This window comes from Vanacampus margaritifer, chromosome 17 (assembly GCF_051991255.1).
Source record: "Vanacampus margaritifer isolate UIUO_Vmar chromosome 17, RoL_Vmar_1.0, whole genome shotgun sequence".
Lineage (NCBI taxonomy): Eukaryota > Metazoa > Chordata > Actinopteri > Syngnathiformes > Syngnathidae > Vanacampus > Vanacampus margaritifer.
In genome coordinates this window covers 15,970,635-15,986,156 of record NC_135448.1, presented here as the reverse complement: position 1 = coordinate 15,986,156, position 15,522 = coordinate 15,970,635, and the positions used below count along the sequence as shown (strand labels likewise).

At 37.5% G+C, this 15,522-nt stretch overlaps 1 protein-coding gene across 2 annotated transcripts in view; it reads left to right on the top strand.

Moving 5' to 3' along the window:
- The window catches only part of csmd2 (CUB and Sushi multiple domains 2), a 197,389-nt gene that overhangs the window by 18,241 nt on the left and 163,626 nt on the right, over positions 1–15,522 (top strand). For both annotated transcript variants that reach the window (XM_077549513.1, XM_077549512.1), the window contains exon 2: positions 4,191–4,407. In XM_077549513.1, the coding sequence (XP_077405639.1) occupies positions 4,191–4,407 (217 nt within the window). The remainder of the gene's footprint in view (positions 1–4,190; positions 4,408–15,522) is intronic.

Here is a 15,522-nt window from a genome sequence, read left to right as displayed (position 1 = left end):
TTATAGTATAAAAACTTTTTATTTTTGTTTGCTGGTTTACCGTGAGGTTTTTCTTATGCAAAATAAGTCCCTTAGCTCCATAGGTTGGAAAACGACACTCTCAGATCAAATTCTAATTTTACTATTTTAATATAAAATTATCCACCAAACCGACATTATTTAAGCGATCGGATTTAACGGTTTCCAAATACCGTTCCAGCCCTAATATATATATATATATATATATATATATATATATATATATATATATATATATCGCTTAAATAATTTCGGTTCGGTTGATAATTATATATATATATATATATATATATATAGCCAGCTGGGATAGGCTCCAGCACCCCCGCGACCCTTGTGAGGAAAAGCGGTCAAGAAAATGGATGGATGGATGGATATATATATATATATATTAGGGACCATAGATGGGTTTCCGAATGGCATCTTTATGTTGGGGTTATAATCTTTTACACAAATACATGTTTTCCTCGGTGAAAAATGACTAATGTTACTGCACCTTACAGAGTCATTTAGTGGTGAAACTCTTCTTCGTTTGTGTCTTATGGTATTATACTGCTTCCCTGGTGACGAGGGAAATAATCAAATTTCTTTTTCTTTCCAGAAATGGGCTACGGGATAATGGATGGATTTAAGATTCAAGGGTTTTGAGTTCTGAGCTCGGTCATATAATATCGTAACACAGACATCAGAGTACCGTTATCTCATCTCACATCGTCTTCCAGTTCCTTCAATAGACCTCTAAGATTTCATCTCAAACTGCAGTCTTGCTTCAAATATCACTTCGGTCACGTGCGACCTCACTGGCGAAGGGCAACACAAAGCTGAAAATACCTTTTGTTTATGTTTTCCTCTTCCAAACTCATTTACTCTTACTGGACATCGTCCCCCCCCCCCCACCCCACTGTTGACCTTCACACAGCCGCTGTCGTTCACTTTCATTTCTTCCAGTCTGCCACTTTTTTTTTTTATTGCTTTCAGATTTGTCTCTTCATACAAGCTGCTGGATTCCTGTCCTCTAAATTCTAGCATTTTCGACATCTTTAGCCTGCTTTCAAACATTCATTCTCCTCTGCTGGCTCTCTCCTTCACTGTGTCCTGACGTAGTGCAGCACAGCGGTTGTAAATTCATCAAAGTGTCGCAGCGCACACCGCAAAGCAAACACTATAGCTCTTCTCGCGCACATAATAAACATACAAGGAAAGGCCTGGAGTGCTTCTCAGGCAAGGTCACACTTCCCCTGTGCACGCATTTGCCGGCATGCGCACTGGAGATGTTTAATGCCAGTCACAGAGTAGCCCGCGGCGCGCAGGCCAATGAATGATGAACATGGCTATCTGATGAAAAGCGCGCGTTCACGCTACAATTTTGACCCGCCGATACAAACACCCGGGTTCGAAACGGTGTTTTTTGCAACTTGGGGAATTGTGACGTTCTACTTTGCTACGCAGCCAGACGTCACTTAATGGCATATTAGCTCTTTGACTGCCAAGCGTTTTCAGAAAAGGGATGCCGTGGGTGCCAGCCGATTTAAGCATATGGACTGATCTTTCAAGGTCCACAGAAAATTATGTGTTTGGACTATGGAAACACACATACTACCAAATGAAAGATTGGACTCGCATCTTTCATCAGAAAAAAATAGTTTGTTTCTACCTTCTTCCGTTTTTCAGTAATCAACAATAGAAAATGGTTAGTTTCACCTCTGTTTTGAAAAAAACGTCTTTTAACGTCTTTGGCACTCCTCCATAGGATTTTACTAAACGTTATTTAACGTTTTTGGCAGTCAAAGAGTTATGAGGGCCGACTGCTGGCCAGGCGCTTCCCCTTTAAATCTGCATTGAGGGGCTTCGGTGTAGGTCAGCAGGACGAGCCAGCAGCTAATTTCATAATGCACCTCAGGTGAAGTTTCAATTATTCATCCTTGCCCTGAGTGCTGGTTCGGGTAATCAAAGCCGCGGCGCTTTCAAAGCAAAATAGAGTACCATCGCAACGCCTCTGTTTATACTGAACTAGTGCTATCACTATCGAATACTAGAATCGATGAATCTATGGATTATTCAATCGATTAATCAACTAATCGGATTTATTTAAATTTTACATTAAAGTGTTTTACAAACACGTTTTCCCTCCCTGATTACTATTTAGTAAAGGGATGACATCACGGTATTTTAAGCCGTTCAACAGTTAACTATAGGCATATAATGATTACATTTTACCTTTGACATCATAGCGATGCAATTTTTTAAATGAAATATTAGGTGTTTTGCTGTTATTTTTCGAACGCAAAAGTAAAATGCCCGGTTCAGTAAAACCCGCCTCCAAACACAGAAGATAATCAGTCTTCTTTTCATCAAAAACTGCAGAAATCAGTGAACATTTACTGCTGATATGCTAAAATCAGAGGATTTGGACAATTTTAAATAAAAAAAATTAAAATCATTGTTTTTTTTTTTTTCAGGAGAGCTCAGTATTGTTCATTCGATTTGACATCATCATTGCTCTCCTTTTTTTTTTTTTTTAAAAAAATTCAACAAATCAATAAAAAATAATTTAATAAATGTTTTTTTTTTTTTTTTTTTTTTTTAAATACATATACATATATATATATATATACACATATACACACATATATATATATATATATATATATATATATATACCCTTTTTTTTGTATGTGGGTGAGTATGTGTATGTGCGTGTGTGTGTGTGTGTGTGTGTGTGCGTGCGTGCGTGCGAGCGTGTGTGTATTCATCAGTTCACCTAAAGCCCATTAAAAAAAAAAAAAAAAAAAATCATTAAAATCATTGTTGATTAATTTGGTAAAATAATCGATTCATTTTAATAGCTCTACATTGAACTCACAAAAAAAAACGACATTTTGTATCTTAGCGTTGTAGCACTAGTAAACTTATGTTAGTACTAGCATACTAGCGCTAATGTACTAGCGCTAATGTACTAGCGCTAGTACACCTCTGAGCACTGAGGCGTCTGCACTAGCCACATGCACTCCCGCGCCATCCATGGATTGTGTTGTATATTATTAAAGACACATTGGCCCGTGTTTTTCTTTTCTATTTACTGCTTGTAGTTGTTCATCAAGTGTTGACTCCTCAGCAGAGAATAAAGTTCCTGCCTCTGGATGAGTGAATAAGCGTCCACTTTAAAAGCACTTATGTAGTATTTAAGCCAACATTGTGTGTCAGTATTGATTCTAATGTTGGCCACTTGGCACGTATGCTCAAGCTTTGAAATATCTTTATTCGGCTTTTTTTTTTTCATTTTTCTTAAGCCTGCAGGAACACGTGCGGCCTAATCCATCTTGTAAGAGCAAACACACTCCATTGGCCTATATATGGTTTCCTGTTACATTCTTCTCTCTGGAATTTGATGATTTATTATGACAAATGACTTGAAATACATTCACCTTCAGATCACAGACCATCCCAAATCTACGATTGACTATTTACAAGGGGTTCGCCGTCTAATCTGACCCCATTAGATCCTCCATCAGGCTGCTTGTATGAGCAATTGATCGGTCTGATGGAGGCCCGTAATGAAGGGAGCTTACAGACCTAACTGGGTGTATGAAAATAAGGTCGAGGTGGATGTGGAGGTTTTACGTGGATATTAGTATTGACCTGATGCTAATGGGAGGCTAGCTACTGACTCGCCGGGCCTATTTCAAAGCGTTAATGAAAAAGCACATGGTGATTGATTGCTTTGGTCTTTTTTTTTTTTTTTCTGGTTAAATGAAAAGCCGGTTAAATGAAGAGAAGTATGAGTTATCGCATGACTCTTTACAACCTTAAATCAAACCAATTTGATTGGTTCGATTGGTCATCCTTAATTACGGTTTATGCTACCAAAAAGGGCTTTCTAATTAAATGATTGAAACATTGTCCAAAAATTGAATTAAAATTGTCCAAATTGAGCACAGTTAGTCATTTTCCCTTAGTCTATCAATGTCTCAGGTGTGAATAGGACACAGGTGCGTGAAGTAATTAAGTATTGATTGGAAAAATCCTGCTTTGGTTTCCTTGTTTATATTGGCCGCCAACCTGAGATAAATGAAATGCAATCAAATTTTTGCACACATTTAGCTTAATAAAATATTAGAAAGCATACACTACACGTAACCAATTTTATATGTTTTTTTTTATTTTTCTCTTTGCAGGTCAGAACTGTAGCTACACCCTCCATAGTCCCAACGGGACGATAGAGAGCCCCGGCTACCCTTACGGTTATCCCAACTATGCCAACTGCACGTGGGTGATTGTGGCAGCTGAGCACAACCGGATACAGCTGGTGTTTCAAGGCTTCGCCCTGGAGGAAGACTTTGACATCTTGTCTATTTATGATGGGCCGTCCAGTCCTGGGAACCTGCGGACGAGGTAGCTATGATTATCATTTACAACCGGGCATCATTCAAAGTCAATGGCGTGAGATGTTTGTGTGATGATAAAAAAAATACTACCATAAGAGTCTTTTAGTTACTTTATAAATATCCGAAAAGGGAGGCATCACACACACTACCCTATTTTTATTAGTATTTTTGTTAGAAGTCTGTTGGGTCGCCAAGCGGTGCCCCCGATTTTTTTAATACTTTCGTAATACCCTTTGAGACTTAATGATACAGAACAAACAAATATAAAACTAATAAACATGATAAAACAAATAAAATATTTGTTTGAAACTCTTTTTTTGTCAGGATAGCCTTTTGTAAATAAGCAGATTACAATATTTCCACTTTAATGGCAGTCAGCGCTCTTCTCGTCTTCTATATAAACTTGACACCGTCAAAAATATTGATGTTTCTACCAACATGCACACATTCCTTCAGTTTCAGCTCACAAATGTGAACATTCGTAACTGTGTTCTCATTTCAAACATCATTACGCCCACAAGTTAAAAAAAACAGACAAGCCCTGTGCTGCATTACCTGATATTTTATTCATATTAGCTGCAATTTGAAGATGCACCCACGAACCTACTATTCACTGGCATACTAATGCTACCTGTCGTGTTTTTTGCCTGCAGATCTGGTAGTACATCATCCACATGCATTATCTCTAATTGGAGTCCATTTCCTTTCATGATTTGTAGAAGTTTTTTTTTTACTGATTTATTTAATGTGCTTAATTCCTCTTAGTCAGTTTGGTAAATTATTGACTGCACATGGTAGAAGACTCACTAATGCCTCTACGTGACACTAAAGCTTTTTGGGGGTAGTTTCCTATTAAAATATTCACCAAACCCTTATTTTTTTATTATTTTTTTAAACATACGTTTTGGTAGATAGCTAGTTGTGCTGGACTAGAATTGCCTAACTTGGCATTGCATATCAGAGCAGATACAATGACAACTGCATATGCCCCAGAATTGAACCCTGTAGAACACCATTTTCTGTTTTACATGTGAATTCATAGTGCATATTCGTCCTACCACTTTCTTTTTTTTTGCCCGACATAGTTGGTATGAAGGCCAGGGTTACTTACTTATTTCAGGGATGTGATTTTTCCGCTAATTCGCGGAATTCCGCTTTTTTAATCTCCCCCCCCCCCAAAAAAAAATCCGATTATTATTTTTTTTTTTTTTTTTAGTAGTTCATTGTGTATGCACATGACTCCGACAGATAACATCTTCTGCTATAACAAAGACATTTGTGGTATGCTCTAATATGAGTTACTTTTCATTTGGTCATGATACAATTATTTGTTCATGAAATTTGAACTCTTCAACATTATTTATGTGTTAACTTAGTAATCACATTAGTTAGATATGATGATATTCTCAGTGATAGTTTTTAAAAGCAAAGGCAGTCCAATGTTTTTGAATGTGACTGATTTTGAGTTGACTAAAACTGCCATTTTATATGGGATAGTTCAATATACATTGAAAATTTATGCTGTTGTTTTGTCTATTTCTTTGTCATGTGAGTGCATTGAAAGTACTTAAAAACACGGAAAACCCATGAGCTCCGGGGCCCCTTGTCCCCCCACCAGGGCACTGCCCTGGACCTAGCTGGGTGCCAGCGGCCCCCAGACCCCCGGCTAAATTTTCAGATAATTTCACTTTGGTCAAATCACATCCCTGTTATTTACAGTGAGAATAATAAAAATGTGGATCTCACTCTGCTTCGTCTGTCCTTCCTTCCTATCCTCGGTCTCTCCTTTGGTCTCTTGAAGTCTCCCTGATTTGTTGGAATTTAGATGTCACTGGGGTTGGTGAAGGACTCTGGTTGGTGGCCTGGTGGGTGGTGTCTGGTCGGTGCTGGATTTCACTTTCCTTTCTTTTCTTTGGTCCTTCCTCGGGTCTCCTGACGGCCTCACGACTCTGTCTGGAAGTGTTCGGTTTAGGTGAACGGTATGGGATTTTTTTAATAGGTTTTAGGTGAACTAATGAATACACACATACTCACCCACATACCAAAAAAAAAATATATATATATAAAAAAAATAAAAATAAAGGAGAGCAATGATGATGACATGTCAAATCGGTAAAATTACCGAATGAACAATACTGAGCTCTCCCAAAAAAAAAAAAAAGAGAGAATAGTCGACAAGTATTTTTTGGAATCCCAGCATTGGTGTGGTTTTGAATTCTTTGGCTTCTTATCTTTTATTTCTACCCCACTGACCTGAAACGTTCCGTGTTATACAAGCCATCTGGAAAAATTGATCTTCTCAGTTCTAACAGTGTTTTTAGTTCACAGTGAATCTCGCTGTCAATATTTCCCTGCTCTCACTCTGTGCCACTGTTGCCTTACTTGGCTGGCTCTGCAGGAACTCAAGATATTCGAGAAGAAATACATTATGGATTTGTGTCGTGTTGTTGTCCTTCACAGCTTTTTTTCACCTTTTGAGGGGCAGCGAACTTGTGTCAGTTAGTTGTGAGTCAGTTGATGGACTGCCGGTCCCTCCTTGCTACTGCAATCATGTCGAACATATGGCTCTTCCATGACATCATTTTTGGTATACTTACTATAATTGTTACATTAGTTAGAGTCTGTAACTACATCATGGAATGTTTTGCAGGGGGTTAAGATTAGAGCAGAATCTGTGTTTCTGCTGGCAGAGTTTCCAGCCAGAAGCACACTAAGTACTGCACAAACTCAACCCTCCTTCATAGATATGCACGTTGCAAGGTTTCTGCCAGTGTTTTATGGGTTAGGATGTTTGAACATCGTCATCCTTATCTTATGTTAATGTTTTTTTTTTTTTGTGCCAAATTTCAAGCTAATATTGGCCAGTTAAATTGTTCTTGCCCTAGTAATACCACCATAAAAGGTAATTTGAGCAAATGTGTTATTTATTTATTTATTTATTTAGAAGTGCGTATCTAACCGGTAGACCCTTCACATTAATCATTACCCAAGAATCCATGAAAAAATGTTGTGCCCTTTTTGGAGGACAAGCCAGTGTTCTATATGCTAAGAGTGAAGTGTTTATATTCAAAGTTTTATGCTTAACTACTACAAAGTACTATTACAGCACTTTTATAGCTGTTTTCAGGTCTGTTTGAATGCGATCAGTTCAAATGAGTTTCATAAGGAGAGCAAAAACATAGTAATTTCTCAATGGCTAGCGTGAGAGCATATTCTTTTCTCAAGTGTGATTAACAAATAGCCGAGGTTGTTTTAGGTTGTGTTCTATTAATCCGCTGAAGTAGTGGTACATCCAAACGATTCTTTTCACCCTCACACCCTACCATTATTCTTGCGTACAATCAAAATGTACAAGCGGGATAATTTAGCTGCCCTTGGTGTGCTCTCATTTCCTGAAGGTGCCACATGTAATTTTCTTTCCATCTCTCATGTGTCCTTTTGTGTAAATTGTCTGTCACACTCTCAATGCTATCCCCATGCAATCCTTTGAAAGCCTTTTTCTGCATGGCGTTTTGTTGACTTGGATTGAGCATACGCTTAACAAAAATTGAAGTAGTTGTCAATAAAGTTCCACTCATATCAAAATTTGCGAAAGTTACATAGACTTTCTCTGCGAACCAGATCCGAAATGTTAACGAAATACCTTAAGTAAAGACGAGAATGCTGATTCACATCTCACGGTATAGCCTATCATAGTTCTTCTGACAGTTTTATGACATTAAACTTAGAGAAATATTAACCTTATTTGGGAAAACAAACGTCCAGGAAAAGTATCGCAGCGGACAGCAGAGTAGGCTTACGATACAGCTGGAGCGACAGAAGCTATCACCGTCAAATGAAAGCGACCGTCGCTAAAAAGACCAGAAGGTCTGCGACACCTTTTATCAGTCACTTGGACTACGACATCAGAGGTCCTGTCCCCTGGCGACTTCACACCCAGACACACTTTGACTACTGTGACCCTGACGTCTGGTATCATGGCAGCGACAGTGACTCACAGTTGACATTTGTACCCATAAGTGCGCGCGACCCCACAACCCGAGTCACTTACTAAAGCAGGGAAACATCTGCGGTGTTGTCTTCTTAAGGAAGTGAGATCTGAATGTCTGCGCTTCTGATCGTGCTCCCTGGTGTGGGTTTTCTCCTGCAGCAATGTCCTTGTGAGTCACAGCACCACCTCAGAAAACACACCAGTCAGTCTGCTTAAAACAGACATCATGGAATAGCTAGTTTATTTATAAATCGAAGATGGTGAAAAATATTCCCGTTTCCCTTAAAAACAAAACAAAACAAAACACTACCTTATTTTTCAAATTATAAGGCGCAATATCAATGAATGGCTCTATTTTCATAATTTCATATATAAGGTGCACCATAATAAAATAAGGTGCAATATCAATAAATAGCTTTATTTTCATATATAAAGGCAAACCGTATTTTACGGCGCAATTTCAATGAACGGCTTTGTTTTCATGTATAAAGGCAAACCGTATTTTACGGCGTAATTTCAATGAACGGCTTTGTTTTCATGTATAACGGTACACCGTATTTTACGGGGCAATATCAATGATCGGCTTTATTTTCATATATAAAGGCAAACTGTATTTTACGGCGCAATTTCAATGAACGGCTTTGTTTTCATGTATAAAGGCAAACCGTATTTTACGGCGCAATTTCAATGAACGGCTTTGTTTTCATGTATAACGGTACACCGTATTTTACGGGGCAATATCAATGATCGGCTTTATTTTCATATATAAAGGCAAACTGTATTTTACGGCGCAATTTCAATGAACGGCTTTGTTTTCATGTATAAAGGCAAACCGTATTTTACGGCGCAATTTCAATGAACGGCTTTGTTTTCATGTATAAAGGTACACCGTATTTTACGGGGCAATATCAATGATCGGCTTTATTTTCATATATAAAGGCAAACCGTATTTTACGGCGCATTTTCAATGAACGGCTTTGTTTTCATGTATAAAGCTACACCGTATTTTACGGGGCAATATCAATGAGCGGCTCTATTTTCATATATAATGGCACAGCGTATTTCACGGCACAATATCAATGATCGGCTTTATTTTCATATACTGTATAAAGGCAAACCGTATTTTACGGCGCAATTTCAATGAACGGCTTTGTTTTCATGTATAAAGGCACACCATATTTTACGGGGCAATATCAATGATCGGCTTTATTTTCATATATAAAGGCAAACCGTATTTTACGGCGCAATTTCAATGAACGGCTTTGTTTTCATGTATAAAGGCACACCGTATTTTACGGCGCAATATCAATGATTGGCTCTATTTTCATATATAAAGGCACATCGTATTTTAAGACGCGGTATAAATAAATTGCTCTTTTTTTTTTTTACGTATGTCCGGATCCTTCTCGTCGTTATGAATCAATCTCGCTGCTGTTACTTGAATTCTAATGTTTTATTGTGTGACTGACTGCCTTGTATTTAAAATCCACTTCGTAAATATGACTTAACGTGACATTTTGGGGTCCTTATACACACTGAATTAAATAAATAGAAATAAAATGAATCTGAAAAGCTGACATCCTGTCTTTGCCCTTGATTGTGAACAAGTGTTGATTTACTACATACTAAAATATTTTACAAATATTTTTGAGTGCCGTGATTATATGGTGTGCTGTTGATTTTTGAGAAAATTGAACGGGTTTCACGTGCGCCTTATAGTCAGAAAAATAAATAATGAATGAAATAATAAATAAAAAAGAATACGGTAATTATTATTTGTAGTCTGAAAGTCTGTCTGCATTTAAAAACAAAATTTTATATATTAAAAAAATATATTATTTGCTTGTTTGATTATTAGAGAAAAGAAAATCACATCTATTAGTTGTTGTTTGTATTTGGCGCGATGCCTTTAACATTGGCACAGCCACATGTGTTTCTCATGTGGAAGGACCCCGTCTATTTGTGTGGGAAATGACAAAGTGGAGGCGGCAGCGGCTGCTGCAACATTGGAACTGACATATTTTTAGCCCACAGACTGGATTGGACCTAAATAAAAATCACTCGTGATGATGATGCCGGGAGCAGCATTGACACTCCAGTCAGCCTTCCAGCTTTGTGAGTGCACCCTGTCAAAATAAAAGCTTGTGTGAGCGTGTGGGAGGAATAGATACTCGGTGTGTTTGTCATGGGGGGTGCAGGCGTGGTTATGGGCCCATGTTATGATTAACCCATTCAGCTGACGGAATTGAGAAGTTCAAAACATGCTCGTGCTTACTGCATTCCATGTGTCAGTCGATGATGCAAGCTTATAAAGATCCCAGGTTGATGGGCCGGGGTGAAGACGTGGGGTGACGTACTGCACTGAAGACTTGCCTGAGCTATATAATTCTACCTCGGTGAAGGCCTCGGTCATTAATCTCTCACAGCAAACACTTTGGGAAATGACCTCCGTATGTAAACACTGTCATGCAAATGTGCTGAGTTTTGCATGTGCGTGTTCACACTGTGCGTCTTGATCGCACGCTATGTGAGCCATCGTATGCGTGTTTGAGGTGAACATTTTTTTACGGTATGTTGTCGTTGTTTGTACAGCGTTATTAACATACTGTGCATGTTTCGGCCTGCATTCGCCTTTTCTTTTAGTCCATCGCTTTAGTCCTTCGCTATAGATAACAGCATTTCATTTTTTAGCCATTGTGTATTAGGAACTAAAATAGTCGAGATTCAGGAGTTCTAACTCAGTTTTGACGCACAATGTTGTGTGTGTACCTTACCATACGTGAACGGTTATTTTTTATTTTTTTTTATACATTTATTTTACTATACATGGTCGTTTAAAAAAAAAAAAACGCCTCAATATAGATGGCTGTTATTTTTTTTTTATGGTATGGTCGTTTAAAAAAAAAAAACGCCTTACGATGCATGGTCGTTTTAAAAACAAAATGCCCTACTATACACGCTCATAAAAAAAACAAGCACTTTGCTATACATGGTCGTTTATTCGTTTATTTATTCATGGTCGTATATGCCTTACTATATATACATGGTCATTAAAAAAATGCCTTACTACATACATGGTCGTTTATTCAATTATTTTTATTATTTTTTCTAAATTAATTTTTTTATATATATATTTTTTACTATACATGGATGGTCGTAAAAAAAAAGGCCTTACTATATATACATGGTCATTAAAAAAATGCCTTACTACATATATGGTCGTTTATTCTATTTATTTATTTTTTTTACTAAATAATTTTTTTTTATAATTTTTGTTTTTACTATACATGGTCGTAAAAAAAAAAATGCCTTACTATATATACATGGCCATTAAAAAATGCCTTACTACATACATGGTCGTTTATTCTATTTTTTTTTTTCCTAAATTAATTTTTTTTATAATTTTTTTTTACTATACATGGTCGTAAAAAAAATGCCTTACTATATATGCATGGTCATTAAAAAAAGGCCTTACTACATACATGGTCGTTTATTCTATTATTATTATTTTTTTACTAAATTAATTTTTTTATAATTTTTTTTTACTATACATGGTCGTAAAAAAAAACGCCTTATATACGTGGTCATTTAAAAAACAAAATAAAACAATCTATCAGGCTGGTGAAGTAGTATGCTTACCAGTACAAGTAAAGATGTACAGTGCCGGCACCAAAATCAGTCGTCCTTTATCGTATGTGAACCCAGCAGTTGATTTAACCCGTCACACAAATTAACATCCACACCCAGCTTGTTGGATTTATGGTTCCTTTAAACTTGGACTGTTAATTGAGAGGCTCCCACTTAACATGGCCAGCTTTCACAGCAGCCTACTAAAAACAGAGGGGCGGGGGAAGAATGATAGTTTGTTTTTCGTCATCACGCCGTCGGGAGGAAAAGTGAAATGATGGCGAGATTTGTGGGTGTCAGCTCACAGAATTACTGAGCTCCGATTACAGAAATAATCAACTGGATGGCCGTGAATTTATACGCCACATCCCTCGTGCGCCTCATTGTGCGTATTGCTATTGACGGCTTCCCACCCTCAGGCCTATTAAGCGTCTTCGCGGAATGCACTTCAGCTGCGGCAAGGAATGAAATGGTTTCCTGCAGAGATTAAAGAAACATCTTACGGCGTAACCCTTTAAGGATGTGCCACTATCTGTGACTTGAGGGGTCACTTTCATGAGTTGGAGGAACGTGCCAAATTATTAGGCTTAAACTCTCAACTCTGAAATTGTGAAGAATATGCTTACAAACCCCGGGGTTTATCATGAGATTTTTTATGCAACACATAATGGGAAAGTTTCATCATTTTAACATATTTGGTTTAACAGCTCTTGCAGTAGAGATAGACCGATTATCGGCAGGACCGATTATTGTGTCGATATTTAGCATTTTGACAAATATCGGCATCGGCCTTTATACAAATCTGAAGGTTGATCATTGAGCGGGGAATGCTTGCGAACATAGCGGATTTAGGGTTTTCATTGGGATTTGTAAGACGTTCACAGACAGTTTTTACTTGTCGTGAACACATTTAAAAAATATTTTTTACTGTCTGCGAAGATCATTTGAAACCATTTACGAATCTTGACAAAAAAAAAAACAAATTAGCTACATTCGCTTGCATTTGTTGCTCAGTGAGATACAGGGAACTTTTCATTTAACTTTTTATTTTTTATAATTAAAAAAATGTAACAAAATTTGGAAATTATGTTGAAATTTTGGAAAACTTTATTTACAGTAGGAAACTTCAGGGAACTATTTACTTGCTTAGTTTTTAATTAGCTTAACACATGTTGTTGACCCTGGAAGCTCCCTGCACTTTTTCTTATATTTTTTAAACAAATCTGTCAATTCTGTCAAAAAAAAAAAAAAAAAAAATACACTAATATTTTCTGCAAATAAATATCGTCTTGAAACATCGGTTATCGGCTTCCTTGACTACTAACAATCGGTATCAGTATTTTGTCAAAATTGCTTCAAAAACACGACTCATCAGAAGTCAGTTTCACTCGTTCCACTGAACACTTGTAGTATTATGTAATCGATTCATAATTCACGAAGTAATCTATTCATAAATCATGAGGTAAGAAGTAGTCGTTTCATAATTCATGAAGTAATCGAGTAATTGATTCATAATTCATTAAGTAATTGAGTAATCAAATCGTAATTCCTGAAGTAATCAAGTCATTGAGTAATAATTAATAAATCGATTACTTGATTCTTTACTTACTTTACCCATTTGTAATAATAATGTAAGGGAAATATAGAATATAATCATTACACGCTTCATTAAAAGCTTGACTAAAAAAAATGTTCTTCAAAATTTCCAGCATGTCTTGTATGCAACCCCCCCCGCCCCCCCCCCCCGCTTGCATCGGCACATTTTTCCCCTTTGATCTCATCCTTTTGCCTTCCTGACCTCTCTGAGACATGGAGCATATCCCTCTCATTAGGGATCCAAACACCTTTGCGAGATGTGATAATGGTTCAAATATAATAGCTCTGCCACTAACTGTGGCCAAAGGATATGTCTGGCACATAATTAGGATGCTTGTGGTGTGACCAAGGTCATGATTAACACGCCATATTTTGTTGTAAACATAGCTGGGATTCTGAATAACTCTTGGTCCAAATAATTCCAACAGCTCTGTAGAAATTCTGAAAAGCGGCACATATAGAGGGTGAGGACTAAAATAGATCAGATTATCTTGGCTAAGCCACAAAAGATGCTTTGTAAAGCCATAGAGAAGTTTAGAGCTTTGTCAATGACAATGCATTTGCTGTTCTGATTTGTTTGTGAGCGCCTGCACCTAATTCAAGATCAGCGCCAGTTTCTGGTTCCATGCATACGGAACCCGTGCCTTGCTCCCCCCACATCTCATCGTTATCCTTTTGTTCTCCTCACGTTTCCGTTGCTGCCTCTCCCTCCGCCCCCGCTGCTGTTTGATCAGCAATGCTTGTGGAGCCAAAGAAGTGCGCCGCTCGGAAAGTAAATAGCAGCGCTCGGACCCTCCTCCGGTCACGGCGTCCCTATTATCCCTGCTGGTTAATCGGATCTTATGCCCAACCTTGTTTGGAGTCTGTTATTGGTGTCCCCCTGTGAAGTGAAAGTGAACATCGCAGTGTGTGGGGATCTAATGGTGGAATTCAAAATATTGATTTGTAGCTTCATGCTGGGTTCGAGACGTCAAAGACATTCTCTCGCACATATGCACACATGCTCTATTTCATATGTGATTTGATGTCATATTGGCATTGTATGTAAAGCCTGCTTCATGGTTAAATCAGAAAATGGTGCGAGACTGAGCTACGCATGTGTGCTGCTCATGTATAGTCAATGGCATGTGTGATTTTCCTGCCGATTAATCATCGATTAATCGATGAATTCTGACACGCCTAGAGTAGACTCTTATGTCACCAGAAAAAGTTTTTTTCATTTCCATTGTTATCTATTCAGCAGTAGAGCATTGTAAGTTTTTCACCTTGTAAAAAGTAAGCATGTGTGCTGCTCATGTATAGTCAATGGCATGTGTGATTTTCTGCCGATTAATCGTCAATTAATCGATGAATTTTGACACGTCTAGAGTAGACTCTTAAGTCACCAGAAAAAGTTTTTTTTTTTCATTTCCATTGTTATCTATTCAGCAGTAGAGCATTGTAAGTTTTTCACCTTGTAAAAAGTAAGCATGTGTGCTGCTCATGTATAGTCAATGGCATGTGTGATTTTCTGCCGATTAATCGTCGATTAATCGATGAATTTTGACACGTCTAGAGTAGACTCTTAAGTCACCAGAAAAAGTTTTTTTTTTCATTTCCATTGTTATCTATTCAGCAGTAGAGCATTGTAAGTTTTTCACCTTGTAAAAAGTAAGCATGTGTGCTGCTCATGTATAGTCAATGGCATGTGTGATTTTCTGCCGATTAATCGTCGATTAATCGATGAATTCTGACACGTCTAGAGCAGACTCTTATGTCACCAGAAAAAGTTTTTTTCATTTTCATTGTTATCTATTCAGCAGTAGAGCATTGTAAGTTTTTCACCTTGTAAAAAGTAAGCATGTGTGCTGCTCATGTATAGTCAATGGCATGTGTGATTTTCCTGCCGATTAATCGTCGATTAATCGA